Source organism: Alligator mississippiensis, chromosome 2 (assembly GCF_030867095.1).
Source record: "Alligator mississippiensis isolate rAllMis1 chromosome 2, rAllMis1, whole genome shotgun sequence".
Taxonomy (NCBI): Eukaryota; Metazoa; Chordata; order Crocodylia; family Alligatoridae; genus Alligator; species Alligator mississippiensis.
Window position 1 is genome coordinate 210,028,756 of NC_081825.1, and position 19,075 is coordinate 210,047,830.

The 19,075-nt window shown below is 44.1% G+C and overlaps 1 protein-coding gene across 2 annotated transcripts in view; it reads right to left on the reverse strand.

Annotated features, from left to right (window-relative positions):
- ANO3 (anoctamin 3) overlaps window positions 1-19,075 on the reverse strand; it is a 488,615-nt gene that overhangs the window by 150,950 nt on the left and 318,590 nt on the right. For both annotated transcript variants that reach the window (XM_019477060.2, XM_014602446.3), the window contains exon 4: window positions 11,924-12,060. In XM_019477060.2, the coding sequence (XP_019332605.1) occupies window positions 11,924-12,060 (137 nt within the window). The remainder of the gene's footprint in view (window positions 1-11,923; window positions 12,061-19,075) is intronic.

Below are 19,075 nucleotides of genomic sequence, written 5' to 3' on the forward strand. Positions count from 1 at the left end.
TTTATACACATACTCCGTCCAAGCTGCATTGCTGTTCCCCTGCCAGTAGGTGGCCAGGGACAGCATATAGCTGGACAGCCTTGTCCCTAGAACTGACTGGGCATATCTACATGAGACATTTACTGCGCAGTTGACTAATTAACTGTGCAGCAAATATCTCAGCATCTACATGTGCGCTCCTATTAGGGCGCAAGAAACTAATAAACACTGAAACTAAATACAAGTCCTAATCTGTTGCAGGGTTTGGGGGTTTTCTGTGCACAACAGCACATTTGTAGACATTGCCCTGGCTGGCTGGGGCAAGGGTGCTTCATTGTAGGGCTAGCCAGCAGGCAGCCCCTGCACTCAACACCCTTGTGGCTCACTCAGCCCCAATGGAGCAGCTCTGCGCTTGTAGGCTGACCCCCTGGAGCAATAAGCTCCAGAGTTTCTTCGTGCATGCTAATTGCACATATAGATATACCCTTCACAGGTACTTGAAATGGGAAAATGAGTATGACTATCTGTAGGATTCCAAGAAAAAAAGACTCTCTCAAGAGAGAAATGCAATGTCTATTTATAGCCTGCAAGCATATGTATGCAGAGCCTAAAAAAGGGTGTGGAACAGCCAGGGAATGGAGAATAGCTGGATACACTAGCAGCTGTTGTTTGAAGCTCCCTACTTTTGAGTACTGCACCTACTGAAAGCTGCTCATGATATCTGACAATAAAAAAGTATAGTGACATTACTGCTGGGAAAGGTTTTCCCATATAGGAATATATTTTGACATTCATTCACTGGTAAATTCCTTAGCAAGGTACTGTCCTAATTTTTACCAAGTCATTTATTTAATAAAACCTCAACTTAATTAGGGTCATGCACTGGAAGCTTATGAAGTTAACATTGTCTGCAATCACCAGATTACATCTTTCCATGCTAGGGTCATCATTCCCTCCCTCCACTTTTCATTACTCTCAAACCACTAACATTATTTACTATTGTTTTTTCAGGCTCCATTAGCCTGCACTTTGCTTTCTGTCAAAACTCCACTCTCTTGTGATTCTCCTTTGCTCTTAGCTTATTCCTTCTTTTGATTATTTTATTGTAACCTGGGTGTACCAGAGTATGTACTCCCCTCTCCAATAGAAAGGGAGGGTCAGCAGGGCATACACACTGGAGATGGAAATTGCAGCTTGCTCGTAGCTTCCCTTTCGCTGGTATTTCTATAAAGACCATGACACAATATCTTAACTATATACATGGTTTATTCCAGTGCACAATAAAAGGGGAAGGGATAGAATAAACTGGATAGGTGATAAAGATAAATATTTACATATACTATATTCAAGTCAACAAATAACAGAACAGATAAGTATAGCAGTCCCCCAAGACCCATGAGACAAACCTCACCCATGGCTCCCCAGAGAGTAAGTATGTCTCAACAATTGATAGGTAAGCACCCCAAAATATAAAGCACAATAAACAATTAATAAACACTCGAAAACATAAGATGCAACAAGCAATTAATAAACACTCCAAAATGTATGGTAATCCTAATATCCTCCTTCTCTACAGGAGTCTCTATCTCTCTAGCATACTATCCCTCTGATGGGGCTATCCACTGTGTCCTTCCCTAGAGGAAAACCCCTTGTCTAGGAACTCATGCTTCCTGGTGAGTAGGGTCCAGCAAGGGTTCCCAGTGTTTCATCTTCAGCTAAGCAAGCAGCTCCTACAGCAGGTGCTCTGTCTCAGTCCCTGCATTGGGTGTGAGGCTCATTCACACACCCGGATGGCTTGGCCTTCTCAGCAAGTTGTGAGCCTGGGTCGTCTTATGCGTGCCCAGGTCCAGGTCTCCAGTACAGACTCACCACTCTGTGAAGCCTGTGCTGCCCATGGACCCTCATGCCCAGTATCGGGGAATGGGGCCCAAACGGCCCTCTACCCCAAGGGCCTTCAGCCCAACAACAACTCACCATGCAGTGGCCTCTGCACTGCTGCCAGCTTTGTGCCAGGGTTGGAGACCTGAGCTGACTTGAGCACCTCCCAAGGACCCAGTCCCTCTTGGACCCTCTGTGCAGTGATGCCTGCACCGTCCGGCCTTATGCCAGGGCCAGAGACCCAAGCTGCCTTGAGTGGCTCCCAAGGTCCTGGTCCCTATCAGATCCTCCATGCAGTGGCGCTTGCACAGTCTGGCCTTGTGCCAAGGTTGAAGACCCAAGCTGCCTCGAGTGGCTCCCAAGGTCCTAGTCCCTCTAGGACCCTTCGTGCAGCAATGCCTGCACTGGCTCACTGTGCAATGTCATGGCAACTGTCTACCGCTCACGTCCGATGATGGAGTCTTCAGGCTCTTCAAGGCAACTGGAAGCACCCTCTGGGTAGCTCTTCCCCAGTTCTTCCTCAAACCCGGCTTCTTCTTTCTTCTCCATCCCTCGTTGTCTCCCCCGCATGCTGTGTATGCAGCTCCTTATATACCCTTTTGGGGCTCTGTCCCAAGATTGAAGACTGGCCAATTGTGGAGAGATGGAGCACAGTCTTTCAATTAGGTCCACTCCTTGCCTCACCTGATGTAGGGGCGGGGCAGACTCCTCCCGAGGCTCTTCCCTGTCTCTGATTGGTGGATTTGCCCCACCAATAGCTCTGGCAATTCTATAAGCCTGAGGAACCGGGTGAAGACAGGCAAGCCCGCCACATTATATACTGAAAAACTAACATCCAAATCCTTTCCTCTAATTTACATTATTGCCCTTGAATTCAACAGTAAATGTAGGAATATGAAGTTATGTGAGGAAAACAGTAATATAGTCTAAACTGACAAAAATACCAAGGATCAGTTGAACAAGTAAAACTAGACTGGTTTAAAATAGGTAAGACTGGACAGAGACATGAAAGAGTTGGGGAAAGATTAAGTAACTTGAGTGTCATTGATATCATGCTATACTTATTCAATTTTTCTTAATACTTATGTATATGTAGGAGTAATTTCTATTTTATGGATAGGCAGACTGAGGCAAGACTGCAAGGCAAGTTACATCATGTAAGTGCACAAAAGTCACAAAGACGTCTGTTACAGGTATAACAAGAGAAGCTAATAGTTCTGGTTCCATGTTTTCCTTTGTAAAAGTTGTTTAAGGCCATGGCAACTAAAAATAATAAATCCACATAGTACCAGTCCAACCAGCACATATTTAATGTCATGTCAAAAGAGTGATGCTGAAAAAATGTAGTTTGTTTTCAATGTGCCCAGTAGACTGGAAACTCTCAATACATTTTTAGGCAATTTTATATTTGAGGCCTGATTCAAAGTTCTCTTAAGTAAATGGAGCCTTACATTAACTTCTGTGGGATTCAGGTAAGGCCTTTTATCCACACAAAGCTAATTATGAAACAAACACTCTATCCAACAGTTAGCATTACTTTGGGAATACATTACACTTAGAACCCCAGCAAGAGAGATGGTGATAGTGTATGTTGGATCTTTACATATGAATGTATTTCTCCCTCCTGCTATTCAGGAAATAAAATAGACCAACTTTTTTGTCCTAATATGTGCATTTACACAACTTACATTGGAGGAAAAGAGCTGCATTTATATATCAGAAAAAAAAAATCAATGAACCAATAAACGGAAACAGTGACTGGAATTTCTCATGCATTTTTATTTCATTGCCCTTTGTATAGGCATTTTGGAATATCTGATTCATAAGAGGGAATGTAGCACTGCTGAAGTTATTCTTTGTGACATCTGAGGGCATCCTTCCCTGTTCTGCTCCGTCTTCAGTCCTCATAGAGATTATAATATTCACAAAACATCAAACTTCCACCCAGTATTCTGTTTAGTATGGAAACCTTATTTATAACATTACACTTCAAGTCCCAGCACTACCGCTATCATCATATACCACTAAATACCATGTGTTTGCTTTTCATGCAGGATGTTAACACATAAATGTAGGCATGCACTGTAAGACTTTTTTGTGCATAACCTTAAACTTGAAGTGTTCTGTCCCACAGAACTAATCACTCAGTGATGAAAGAAAAGTAGTGAGGGACTAACAGTGAAGCCACTCTTTAAACAGTCAATGTATAATTTGTGGGGATTAGAATGCAGTCAATTTATACCTAAAAGCCTGAGTTGTACAGGAAAACAAGGAAAGCGAAAACAGCAAAGCAAAATAAATAAATAAATAAATAAATAAATACCATCCTGAATACTAGTACAGCTTCTGCCACCAGGAAGGTACCAATAGAGAAAGCTGATACCTTCAGAACCTGAAAGCTACAGAAATTAAATTCATATATATATTTATGAAAGTGAAATATGTGCATGCAATCCAGAATGCTAGCAATTTCTGAACAAAATGTAAATGAGTTTTCATTATATTGACAAGGCAAGCTCCAACACTGCTAGAGCAGCGATTCTCCACCAGTAAGCTGAAGAACCTTGGGGCACCTTGCAATCTTTTCATGGGTGCAGGAGCCATGAAAATGTTAGCAGTCTTAGGCGTGCAAACATAATTCACAATATAAAACCAGAGGTTTCAAATAGGAATCCATAGTATTAAAACCATTCTGACCTGTTGTGATATTTCTGAGTTCTTTACAACAGAAAAATTACTCTATTATTTTTCCATGGTCAAAAAACAAGTGAAAACTAAGCTGGCATTCTCCCAGGGGTGCCTCAAGTCTACAAAGGTTGAGAAGCACTGTACTGGAGCACTTAAGCAGCCGACCCTTTTGAGAAATATTAATATAGCAGTCTGAATCATCATCTTCATGTAGCTATTTTTTGTTTTAGACTTTGAGCAAGCAACAAAATAAACTAGCCTAACATCAGAATGTTCAACAGGCAGAGAATACCATTTTGGACCTGTAAACTTAGTTGAGGATTTCCTTCTCAGTTTCATTCTGTGTCCAGATTGAGAGAATTTTTGAAAGCCAGATCATTCTGTTACAAATATGCCAGAGTACTCACCAGCTCTATGGCTGTAGAATCACATTCTCCACTTCTCACAGCTTCCATCCTGAGCTTATATTGTACCTTAGAAAGCATCAACACACTAAAGGGCTAAATTGTGCTCAGACCACATGCATCCTTTAGTGACATGGGAGAACACTGCATGCACTAAACAGATAGCAGAATAAAACCCTTCACTTCTAGCTTGAGACTAATCTAAATCTTCTCTGCTCTTTTCCTGCAGAGGCAGGGAAGCAGTAAACACTAGGAGAATCCTGCTCAATTTCCTCATTCATGGAAACAGGATAAAAGGAGAATCTGTGAGTGGAAGGAAGTTCCTAACGTGATTACGTCTCCCCTTATCACAACAGAGACTGAAAAAGCCACACGCTGCTTTGGCTTTGGTAAAAGCTTTGTTTTTCTATCAACACTTCGTCCAGGGGATCAAATTGCATAAATATCATAGCATGAAACCTCTGCTGCTGAGGGCCTTCTTATATATTAATTTTCGACAGCTCCTGGAGCTCTTAACCCATGGATTGTCCACACATTAACACCTGTAACTAGCTTAAGTACACTAGGAAGCTTAAGTTACGCCTCTCTAGGACAGGTTTCTTTTTGATCCAAGTTACCCATTTCAAGTTCTGTTAACATGGGTGCATCAGTGGGGAGCGGCCACAAATTGCAGTCCTCCAGCACCCCCATGGAAAAAACCTTCAGAGCATATGCCAGCTAGCATATGCTTTCTTTTTGGGCCAGGGCAGTAGCTTACCCAAAAGCATTTTCCCTCACTGCTGCCACCTCCCAGCCACCTCAGGAAGCAAGACCAGCACCCCCCACTTCCCCAAATCTTAGTTTATTAAAACATGAGCCCTTCTTTAATTTATTTCCTTTTTTTTTTTTTTTTTTTTTTACATTTAGTCTTCAGTGGCTGGCTGACCTCATTTCACCACCCTTCCCCTACCCCCATTTCTTTTACACCTCCCATTTTATTACCCACCCTTGTCCCATTAACTCTCTGCCTCCAAATTTCATATCATTCCACCCCCCACCTGTCTTCCACACATCTCCACCTAGAGCAGGAATAGAAACCTGTCCTGGCATTTTCCCTCATTTGGGGGACTCCTGCTTTTGAGCCCTCTAGTGGCAAGTCGTGGCTGTGCAGGTGGGTGGACATTCAGATAAGGTTTTTAGCTTTAAGGTATGACTGCTCCAAACTTAAGGTTTTACTAATGCCAATCAACATTTGGGCAACTCAAAGTGCAATGTGTAACAAGGCCCATACTACAGGTATTCTGAGGAACTAAGACATCCTTACCCATAAAATAATGTGAATTTTATGAGTATCTATCCACTTTGAACTAGATCCAGATTAGTCACCTACACTAGGAACTACCACTTAACCATTAGATGTCTGGTCCCAGGATGGACTCCAAATAAGGCATCACTCCTCTAAGATACTCATATAGTTAATGGAGAGACTGAGATGCCTCTGCAGATATATTTAGGGTTGGGGGTCTATACAGAGAAGGAGAGCAGCTAGGCATCTTCGAAGGGTCAGTCATAGAGCACGGTACCTTGAGGTAGCCAACAGGAAACATAAATCACATCTTTCTAGAGCTTTGGCACCTGCCTGAGATTCCACCTTAAGTGCCTATATGCACTTGAGATGCATAATGCCTTATCCTTCTCCTCTGCAGGCAAGCAGGACATATATGTTTAGCTACTCAAACAAGATTGGTTCTGTCCATGCACAAAAGCCCAAGAGCAGGCATTTAGTGAACATTTGCAGTCCAAGGTGAAGGCATTAATTTAATGTAGATTAACAATGCATTCATGGCTACTGCAGTAGGGCTAATATGGATTGATCTTAGAATAATAGAAAATTAGGGCTGGAAGGGACCTCAGGAGGTTATCTAGTCCAACCCCCTGCTTAAATCAGGACCATTCCCAATTAGATCATCCCAGGCAAGGCATTGTCTAGCCAGATCTTAAAAACCTTCAAGGACAGAGAGTTTATAACCTCTCTGGGTAAGCTGTTCCTGTGTTTTACTACCCTCCTAATGAGAAAGTTGTTCCCAATATATAACTTAAACTTCCCTTGCTGCAATGTGAAACCATTGCTCCTTGTTTTTCATCTTCTACCACTGAGAACAGTCTAGCTCCATCCTCTTTCAAACCATCCTTCAGGTAGTTGAAGGCTGCTATTAAATCCCCTTTCTGTCTTTTCTTCTCTAGACTAAATAAGTCCAGTTTCTTTTGCCTCTCCTCACACGTCATGTGCCCCAGCCCCCTCATCATTTTTTTGCTTTCCACTGAACTCTAATTTGTCCACATCCTTTCTGTAGTGGGGACCCAAAACTGAACACAGTACTCCTGATGTGGCCTCACCAGTGCTGAATAAAGGGGAAGAATCACTTGCCTTGCAATACTTCTACCAATGAAGCCCAGTATGCCATTAGCCTTCTTGGCAACAAGGGCACACTTCTGGCTCATATTCAGCTTACTGTCCACTGTAACCTCCAGGTCCTTTTCTAAGGAGCTGCTGCTTAGCCAGTCAGCCCCTGGGCTGTACTTGTGCGTGGGATTGTTTCAGCATAAGTGCAGGACTTTGCACTTGTCCTTAATGAATGTCATGAGATTTCTTTTGGTCCAATCCTGCAATTTGTCTAGGTCTCTCTGAATCCTAGCCCTGCCCTCTAGCATATCTACTACTTTCCCCTTGGTGTCATCTTCAAACTTGCTTAGGGTGCACTGTATGCCATTTTCCAAGTCATTGATGAAGATACTGAACGAAACTGGTCCAAGGACCAAAACCTGGGGCACTCCACTTGATACTGGCTGCCAACTAGATATTGAGTCATTGATTACTACTCTCTGAGCCCGATGCTCAATCCAGCTTCTATCTACCTTACAGTCCATTCATCCAGACCATACTTCCTTTGCTTGCTTACAAGAATACTGTGGGAGACCATATCAAAAGCCTTGCTAAAATGAAGGTATTTCATCCACTGGTCTCCCCACATCCACAGAGCCAGTCATCCTATCATAGAAGGCAATCAGGTTGGTCAGGCATGATTTGCTTTTGGTGAATCCATGCTGACTGTTCATAGGCAGAAGTTATGTACCTATGTCCCAAAGTCCCATTTAGGTGCTACAGGACCAGTCTGGATCTCAAGCTTTTTCTGTGTCCTGAATTTGGAACACAGTACAATGCATGGTAAACATTGCCTAAGACAAGGCTGTCCGACTACTAAGGATCCAGAGGAATACACCTCATCAGCCCATGAATATAGGCTGCATGTCACCCAGGTGCCCTCCTATTGCACTATGCACATGGGTTTCCCAGATTCATCCTCAGCTCCCTAGCTGCAGTCTCCCTTGACACCACAGGCTGTGTTGTGCTGCACTACAACTTGGGTGGGGGCAGGAAATGGAAGCTGGAAGAGAGAGGGGTATCCCAGAGACCACAGCTGCTGCTGCAGTTCAAGCAATGGGGGGCAAGGAGAGTGGCAGCTGGATGGGAGGCCAGGGGCTGGAAATGATCCCCTTGAGGGTAGCACATGGCCTTCAGTTGGATAGTTGGTCATCCCTGGACAAATACATTTGTGCCAGACTCTGTACCAGAAAAATGAAAGATGATTATCCTTTATTCACCGTGCCAATTAGCCCTGCACTTTCCTTATGTTATTGTTTAGTTCTCTACCATCTGTATATAATGCATTCCACAGATCTAACATGAAAGTCTTCAATTTTCAACAGGCCTGAAACACTGTATTTTTTTTACATGGATGGAATAGAAAGGTTGGTGGCCAAAGACCTGGGAAGACCAATTAAGATTTATCTTGGAAGCCAACTACCATGCTTTTTGCAAAAATGATTGGCTGACAGCTGCTAAAACTGCTTCAGTTTTCAAGGAATAAGTTGTATTTAAAACATGCCCTTGTCTCTGCATTAGTGACATCTAATTTTATCCTAAAAATGCTTTAAAAGTTAGGGATCTGAAACCATGTTTTTTTAGCACAATAAAAATCTGCTTTAAAATCATCCTGTAATATAAAGGGCTGGGGTAGGAAACCCCTCCCACACATACAGAGTATGGCATACGAAGGCATTTACTTGGCATGTGCGCCTTGGGGCAGACACCAGAGGACCAACAAGGGGCCTGATCCTTGTTGTGGTAGTGCAACCCTGGTCCCCTCCCTACCATCCACCTCAAGGCACATGTGCATCCACCACTGGCAACAAGCCAGGCCAGGGCTCCACAGACCCTGGCACAGCTTCCCTGTTGCCTGCTGTGAGCAGCCCATAGTGGTGGGCTCTGTGGTGAGCAGCAGGAGCAGACTCAGAGCCTGGGCTGGATGTGACAGGCAGCCAGGAGCCTGAAAGTGGCTACACTGGGGACCACAGTGACCCAGCCCAGCTCATTGTTGGTGGTGCGGACACATGCACCTTGAGGTAGATGGCAGGAAATGGGCCTTGCTTCCACAAGGATCAGGCCCCTTGCAGCTCTCCCACTATCCACCTCTAGCACACCAAGAAGTCAAGGTTGTGGGTGTTTTTGGCGCACTGCCCAAAAACATTGCTGACCCCTGGTCTAGGATATCATACATTGTCCAAACTATTGGCCAACTATGTTGCAGAATCCTTCAGTGGTGACACTATCATTTGAATAAGAATTCAAGCTTTCAAACCATTACAAAATTCTTTCCCTAGCAGATAAGTTGCTCTGCTAACCAGCTGCCAAAAGTACACTGAGTGCCAGGTTTCTCTTCATGCATGAGATCAATTAAATAGTATGAACTATATATAAGAATATTTTAGAGATCTAGTAATCTTCACTGGACGCAGGCTAGTAGAACAGTTTAGAATATTCCATACTTTTTCTGGACATCAACGTTAAGCTGCTAAACTGCAAGGTGCTGATTTTTTTTCCATTTTTACTATCTTTAGGGGCCCTTTTAGATCTGGGATGGGTGAAGTCCAGCTCACAGGCCAGATTGGACCCACAGCAGACTCCATTTCTCAACAGCCTCTACCCGCATTGCTGCAGACAGTTTCCATGGAGACCCCAGGAGCGGCGGTAATGTGACAGTGTGGGATCAATATTTCCATAGAGACTGGGCACAGCAGCACTGAAAGGGTGCACAGATAGGTGGGGAGCTATTCTGGAGCTGGGATCTTGTGGCATTGACAGTATGGTTTGGAGCTGGGACATATCCCAGGCAGGAGAGTGCAGGCAAGGGATCGTGGCTCTGCCCGACTCCAGACCACACTGTGACAGCTGGAAGATCCCAGCCCCAGCCCTGGAGCAGCTCCCCGCCCAGCCATGCACCCTGCCAGTGCCACTGGGGCCAGTCTTCATGGCAACCCTGGCCCTGCACTGTCACGGCCCTGCTGCTGCTGGAGTCTCCATGGAAACTGGTCTCAGAAATGCAAGCAGGGGCTGCTGGGAAAAGGAGTCCACTGTGGGCCTGATCTGTCATTTTGCCCATCCCTGCTTTAGACGTTCAGATAAAGGCATAATTGTGGCACTACACATGCATGGCATGAGGCATGATTGTGGCATCCAGCTTTAGAGCCAATCACACCTTATTGCCAGTGTAGGGGGATCCCAGGCTCCCCCCGTCAAGTAGCTAGCTTCCATAGCTGCGAACCCACAGCTGATGGTAGTCTCAGCCATGCCTCCGCCCTATGCTTTACTTGGGTCTTAAATGTAATGTGTAATGAGGCCTAGGTTAGAGAGCACTCAGCACCTCATATAGACCAGAACCCTATGAAATATACTTCTAAGTAGTTCTATATATAAATCAAGGAGAATTAAGTGCCTACTACTTGAAAAAGGGAATGCAAAACACTCACTTTTGTATTAATACTCACCTAACTCTGCATTTGCAAAGGGTGAATTAGTAAAGATTCAATTTGTGAATGAAATAAGTTTTGATTATTTCTGCTCTTATCATTCATCAGTGTAGGTTTTTTGCGCAGTATTAGTAATTATTCTTTTAGGCATTCTTATCACTCAGTTCTAGGTTTAATTTTGTCTTTCCTTTACTGTGCCTGCCATTAATATCCGCTATATGGACATAGACTCCTCTCTTTTACATCATTTTTAACTTCTGGTTTACTGCAATTAGTTTTTTTGTTTGTTTTTTTAAACTCTTCTACTACCAATTCCTTAGGGATGCAGAAATGACATTGCTTCTTTCCTGTACACTGGGAATGTTATGCTCTTAATTCTGTCTCAAAGCTGTGTTCTAGCTTTTCTTGCTAAGATATCATTCCACATTAAAAAAAGAGCAGGACTTAAGAAGCAAACTTAATTTTCTAAGTATAATTACAGCTTTTATTTTTTTTTTAGTGTACTTGTCCTGCTATTTCTATTAACTCCATTTGTTACTACTGTAAGGTGTATTCACAAGACAGACGTCTCCTTTTTTTACTGTGGGCATGACCAAACCTAATTTTTTGAGATACTCCTGCTTTTTGACCTTTGGAGATTTCATGCTTTGAAATCCTGGAAGCAGGGCCATCCCTGGGGGTGGGGATGAATCGGGGTGACTGCCTTGGGCCCTGCACTTTGGGGGACCCTGTGGAACCAGGCGGAGAGGCGGCTCCTTGTCCAGCCGCTTGCTACCCAACCCCCGCCATCCCCCTCCCCCCCCCCCGGCCGATGGTGGCGGTGGCTTCTTTGGGTCCAGGATTTGAGTGGGGGCAAGGTCCCATATGGGCTGATTTGCCACAGGCACCCCGTATCCTACTCGGGTCACCTCTGCCTGAAAGCACACTTGGGCTTATTTCTTCTGCACATTTGTAACTTTAGTTTGATATCAGTGTTGTCTTTAATTCTGCAGAAGACCTCTCAACTTTATTTATTTAAATATCAAGTTATAATCTAAATGTTTCTTTAAAGTGAACCAATGTATTTTAAGTAACTCAAGCACATAATGACAATTGATATAATTTAATAAAATTCTACAGTCCATTACCTTCAAAGATGACTTAATCCGAGGTTCTGGTTTCTGTCTGATAAGCTTGTTTTGAATAAGTAGTGACTGATCTGTACGAGAATCATAATTCCCATGCTCTGAATCATCTGTATATGTGTCTTTGTCTTTTCCTATATCTGATGGAAAAACAAAATAAAACAGATAGGCTTACTGGAGATTATTGTAGAGACATACTAGAAGTAATATTATAGGTCTGGATGAGATGGAACATTCCTTACAAGTACCTACCTTCCTGTACCTTTACTAATAACAGGCTTTTGATCTGAAGTTTTGTCAGGATTACCTCACAGTGTAGATGTGGTTTCTTTTTATTACAAAACGTACCGAAATCTGGTCTACTACATTGGGTCAGTCCATGCAAAAAATCAGGATATTTTCAAAAAAGCTGCTTAAGAATTAAATTATTCAGATGATCTTGTGCATTTCCATAACAATACTTTGGACTTGAAACTTCCAATTTTGCACACATGTACATCATATATATATAGTTTTATAAGTTTCGCACTGAACTGGGCTCTATGGACTCTACTGTACAACTGCCACACAATGTTAAACATATTTAAAATTTTATACCTCCTTCCCCATCTGTAAAATGGGTATAATGTTACTGATTTTATAGTTAATTTCTTCAATTGTTAAGGGATATTTAGCTCCTTCAACAACAGATCAGTTATAGTTAAAAAACATCTGTCATGCTCTAGGAAGTACTCAATTCTTTATTAGGCAGACAAAGTTCTTTGGGTGAATCTGATATCTTTTATTAGACCAACTTAATAGTTGGAGAACAATTTTTGAGCAAGCTTTTGGTTTCAAAAACCCTTCGTCAGGTTAAGGAAGTTTCTTTATTATGATAATTCTTTATCAGGATCTCTTGTTAAACATTTATGTCTGATTACCCAGGGCCCACATATCTTCAGGGCTAAGGAGAGACATTCAGAAAGCCAGAGTCTGAATTGATTCAAGCTTTGCAGGTTAGTTTAGCCTGCATAGATTGAACCAATTTTCAAGTGAACGGACATTCACGTTTGACTCAGGAAATGCAGGCTCAGACTAGAAGCAGGGGGAGGGGAGGTTAGAGTATGACCCTGGCTGCAGGGAAGCTATGCTGGGGGGAGAGGAGGGGTGTGGCCCAGCCCTGGTAGTAGCCTCAAGTGAACTGGCTAGGGAGGGGGTTTAATTCCCTACTCCCTGTCCTACCAGCAGAGACCTGAGCTGGGGTCTGCCTGGCACTCCCTTCTCACTGCTGCAGCAGCAGTGGAGGGGACATGGCCAAATGACAGCCAGTGTGGCCCCCTGATGTAAAGGGGGTGGGGGGGTGTTATTTCCTGATTGCTGCTTCAGGCTATCACTCCCTGAACAGGGCAAGCAGCAGAATAAGCCCCCTCCCTCCCCGCTTCACCTAAGGAGACCATGTCAGCCGGCCTCTGCCATTGTAACAGTGATGGGGGAGGGACCCTGACAGGGCAGCAGGCCCTGTGATGGTGTCCTGGGAGAACATACCTCTTTCCAGTGGGGGGCTACATTGTAGGTGAGAGTGGGGTGGGCAGAGCTGCTACAGACTGTGTGGGGCATCTGGTAAAGGGGGCAGGGAGGGGTCTTATTCCACTACTCATGCAGCGATCAGAAGAGGTGGGTGGTCAGGGCTAGCAAACCCTGGCTGCTGTTCCCTGGGGGAAGAGGGAGGAATAAATCCCCTCCCTGCCCATTTTGCCTCAAGGGGCCATGCTGGCCAGAATCTGGCTACACTCCTGCCCCTACCCCTGCCACTGCAGCAGTGAGCGCCAGGGAGATCCCAGCTCAGGTTGGTGCTGGTGGGACAGAGAGTGGGGAATTAAACCTCCTCCCTGACTAGTTCACTTATGGCTAATGCCAGGGCTGGCCACACCCCCTGCTGCTCCAGCAACAATATGGGGAAATTCCTGACAGGGACTGCTCTGGCTGGGGTCCCAGGGGCAGACAAGGTGGGAAATAAATCCCCTCCCTGCCCCCTTCACCTCAGGGAGCCATGCCAGCCAGCTCCTGGCTGCTTCCCCACCCCTGCAGCAGCGAGGGGGGTGGGAGACCCTGACACAGGGTGCTGCACCCCAGCCAGGGTACATGGTCTGCTGGGACAGAGGGGAATAAACCCCTTCCCTGCCCCCTTTGCCTTAGGGAGCCAGCATCTGGCCATGCCTTCACCCCTGCCCCAGCTAGGGAGCAGAGGGGCAGGGCCAGCCCTGCTCCACTAGCAAAGAGAGCACAGCCAAGTCCAGGGCTGCAGAGGTTGCTGGGATGCTGGGGGACTCTGTTTTAACTTAAACCAGGAAGAGGTCTGGGACAGAAGTTTCATAAAGTGGTTTGACCTCAATCAACTAAGTCTGATACTACATTCAACCAGGCTTATCTCAAACTGGTTTTGGCCATTTTGAAACTGGTTTATGGTCACTGAACTTATGTTCTGTTACAGGTTTAAATCAGTTTCTGCTCACTTAAACTGGTTTATGTGCAACTTTTGTCCCTAGCCCTGAGAACTAATACAGTGAAGAGTGGAAGTCTTCCCTATAGCCTGATACGCCTTTCCCCATTATGCCCCTACTCCATACACCCCCAGAGGGGTAATATAAACACTGTATAGCACCCGGATCACTTAAAGAATCATATATAATGTCCCCTCCATTCACTTTATTATGACTGATTTAAATTCATGCATGTTATGAAATCCCCACTTTCCCAAAATTTCTACCTTTAAATGAAAACAGAAAAAGTGTTCCCATGGCAACTGTAATGAAGCCATATTGCAAATAAAGAGACATTTTAAGATATGAAAGCTACTACCACATATAATAAGCCAAGTTCTCATCTCAGCTTTCATATCAACATGGGAAATTCAGAGTAACTGGGAACAGCATTTAGCCCAGTCATTCTAAACCATAAATATATGCCAAAAAACGAGTCATGGTTGCTGTGGGAACCATAACCTTGAATTTCCTGAATTCTATATGCTTCAAAACTCAGCTGTAATAATATAGTATTTTCATGTAATTATTCAGTTGAGCAATTAAATTCTCCATAGCAAATATTACAAGAAAACAATCAGAATTAATTGACAACCTACGAACTGTTAGATGCACTACTGAATCAGGTGCTTTATTCACAATATATTTACTGTATTTACTTGAATATAAGACAATCCTGATCATAAAATGACCCCTCCAGATTCTATATATGGAAAACGTATCAATTTGCTAGAATTGTCCAGGTGCAGAATCTAATTATTGGAAGTTTCTCTTGAATTTGTTCCCCTCCTGCTGTTATAGCAGGGTAAAATAAATTGGGGGCAGGGGGCCCAGGCAAGTAGTCTGCTTGACCTCTGCCCCCAACTTCTTACCACTGCAGGTCCTTCCCTCTCCTTACTGCTAGAACCTCCTCTCCCTGAGCATATTGAAGTGCAAAGCAAATTTCAAATCACTGTCCTTGAAATAACATACTTGTAGTAATTTGCATATGGGCAGACCACTACAGGTACCCATATACTATCCAGAATTGGAGCATTTTACCTTTTTTGAAATTACTGCAAATTTTAGCACAGGGAGGATCTCCATAAACAAACTTTTGAGCAGCACTTTTGTATCTACACATATATAGTACAAACTATGCATGATACTAGTCCAAAGTTAAAAGACTCATGATCAAGGGTCCTGGTTTTCTATGGTTAAAAATTGCAAATTCTTTGATTAAGAAATCCCAAATCTGCATTTTTCCCTAATTAAAATGAAATTCCACTAGATATACAAAGGTATAAGATGAACACAATGTTTTATTGATATATATATTTATAATTTAAAGCAGTTTGGGAGCTTACCAGTGCCTCAATCATTATAATAAAACAAAGTCTAAATACCTATATATTTTGGCATTTGATTTTGGGTTTTTTTATCATAGAAAATCAGAACTCCCCCTGCCTGTTCACCAGGATGTGGGTCCAGCTGCAGCTGTCCCCCGCTACTGCTTTGTGTTGCTGAGCAGCCCTGATATAATGATGATCTTCTCCTGCCCATGCCATTGCCCCTCACTCCTGAACCTGGACCTGCTGGTGCCTTTCACTCCCCATCCACAACCCCCTGGACCTGCTGGGGCCTCTTACTCCTGACCTCCAGCCCCCTGGTCCTGCCTTGCCCCTCACTCCCTAACACACAGTCTACCTTGCCCCAATACCTGCAGGAAGTGGCAGCTGGCATGGCTGGAGCAGAGCAGAGCATGGCTCTCCCCACCACCCCCGTGTTGAGCAGCATGACCAGAGTGGAGCCTGATCTTATATTCACATAGTATATAAGGAAACTTCATTAAATACAGTGTCTATCATTAAACTGCTCCCAAAAGTAGCCTCCCCACCCCACTCTGCTGTGGAAGCCCGGGGGCGAGGGCCCCAAGCACTCAGAAGGAAGCCCACATACACCCAGCCCTGCACACAAATCTTGGAGGTGGGGGGGTTGTGTACCCGACATGCATCCTTCCCTGGAAGTGCACACAGTGGCAGGGAGCCATCCCCCTGCTGCAGGCTGGATGAGCCATTGGTTCCCTCCCACTCTTCCCGCATTCCTGCCCTGGCCCCAGGCCCCACACATCACCTGGCTGGACAGTACGCCCAGCCCCAGCCCTGCCCTACTCCTTCCCTCCCTCACTACTGGGCCTCAATCTGCTCCACCCCAAGACTTACCTGGAGGAAGCTGCGGGAGATGCTCTCTATTCTGCCTGGCTGTCATGTACATGTGTTCATGCATGCATACACATGGCACCATCTGCCTCTGATTCCCTCCTCCTGCTCCCCCCCAGCCCCAATCAGCCCCTTGCCCACTTGCAAGGGGAAACACATAGTTTACCACGTTTTTCTCCTTCAAAGGAGAAAGAAAATGTGTGTTTTCCTCCTTTAAAGTATTTTTCTCATTAAAAGGGGAAATTCTGTCTTTTTCTCCTTAAAAGGAGCAAGTCCATCCTTTTCCATGGTGAACAGAAAACCTAGATCCCTGCTCATGATTTACCATATAGTTCACTGGGTTGGCCCCAGCAATCAACAGCATTTCAATCCATGGTGACTCCATAGTGTAGCACTGCTTAGTGTGTGGTGTACTCCAGTTACCCCCAACAAACACTCCATGTGCTAATTAGCCCCCACTCATGTCTGGGACTTGGTGTTCTTGTATTGAGTCTTGGGATCCTCCAAAAATTTATATGCAGATAAGGCACAAGTCAACATGGCTCAGCTCCACCTCATTGAGGATGAGGCCACACTAATCATATGTACCAGGCTGGGAGAGTGGGTGACAGAGTGATTCTGGGTGAACTGTTTGGGGCCCCATTTGGTGATGTTTGTCAGACATTTAAGGCTGGTGAAGATACAGGAATTATTGGAAATGGGAATCAAAGGGACAGCTCAGCTGTGGGAGTAAATAGAAGTAGAAATATATGTAATGGATAATCTTGCTGTGACTAAAAAAAAGAGTTGGTACTGAGGGGACTATGCACAATGGCCACTATCATAAATGTACCCTTGTGGTAGGTTCCCATTAGTACATTTACCCAATACGTGCCATGTGTTTAATAATCATGCTTAGTGGCTACATTTAATGGCTACATTTAATCAACTTCATAGTTGGTTTCCATTAGGCCTCTGTGAAGCAGCTAGTATTTGCTTCAGATTCAGATTTGGCTGATTTGGGGGACAGTGATTTGATTCAGTGATTTGAATCACCGTCCCAAATAAATTCAGCCAAATCTGATTTAGAGATATGGCTGCTGCCGAATTGGCCAAATCTCCAAATCAAACAGGACCCCTGTCTCTTCTCCCAGCCCTGTCAATGGCTGCTTTGCTGGTTGTTCTTAAAAAAAAATTAAAAAAAATAAAAAATAAAGCCCCGCACTCACTGGTTGCTGCCAGGTAAGGGTGATCCCCACTTTACTCCACTGCCCCATGCTGTGTGGGGGCGCTCTTCCATGAGCCCCCAGAAGCCCTGATGGCTGCTGCAGCAGCTGGTGAGTGCGGGACTTTTTGTTGTTGTTGTTTTTTTAAAGAACCAGAAGCTGGGGCCGGGCAGCTATCAACAGGGATGGGAGAGTGGGTGAGGGATACGGATGCTCAAGGGAGCTGGGGGAGTGGGCAGGGGATGGGGCCTGGCGGGGTACCCTCATGGTCCCCTCCCCCCTCCTCCAGCCCCACCCCTACCTGCCAACATGGAGTCCAGGTCCAGCTCCTTCCGGTGGAAAGTGGGAACTTCCTGAATCGCCAAAGCTCTCTGAATTGATTTGGAGAGCTTCAAATTGATTCAGACCTTTTATTGGTCTCCTGATTCTATTCAGATTTGGAGATTCGTCTGCTTAATTGAGCTGAATCTTCTCCAAATTGAACAGCACCTGAAGCTTCACACAGCCCTAGTTTCCATTACTGAGCACATGCTGCTTTTGGCAGCAGTTTAATGATAGACAATGTATTTAAGGAGGTTTCCTTATATGCTATGTGAATAGATGACAAGGAGCTAATTGGGAGAAAAGCTTCATCTTGTATTTGAGTAAATACAGTATTTAAGAAAATAGCAATTCACATTACAGTTATGTATAATGAGCACCCAGTAACTCCTTATCCTGCCATAAGCCACAATAGAACTATGGGAGCAATTCCCTGAACAAATAAATGAGCCTCCTGATTGTTATGATGATGAGAATTAACTTCCTCTAAGTAATTTACATAATGAACATTTCACTGGGACCTTTTCTGCCATCATAATATAAATGTTTATCATTTGGCAGTAATAATAGAGTGACACAAATAAATAGTGGGAAGACAGGTGAACAAAAGGAGTGGTATGTGTCAAATTTAGCATGCCTGTAATAGGCTCATAGAGAACTGAGTAGAATGAAGGAGAGAGGCAGATATGATCCTAAAATTCTTACATACATTAAGAGACCCCATTGATATCAAAGGCTCTATTGTCATAAGTAAAACTACCTACGTGAGGAAAATTTTGCAGGATAAGACCTCTTGAGAACAAAATTTTAACAAGCATTGCAAAACAAACAAATAACCCCCACACAAAAAATGTTTTTCTAATTTAGTGTTTTCTGAATGAAGCATCCCCCACTTTTTGCTGAATGTTCTGT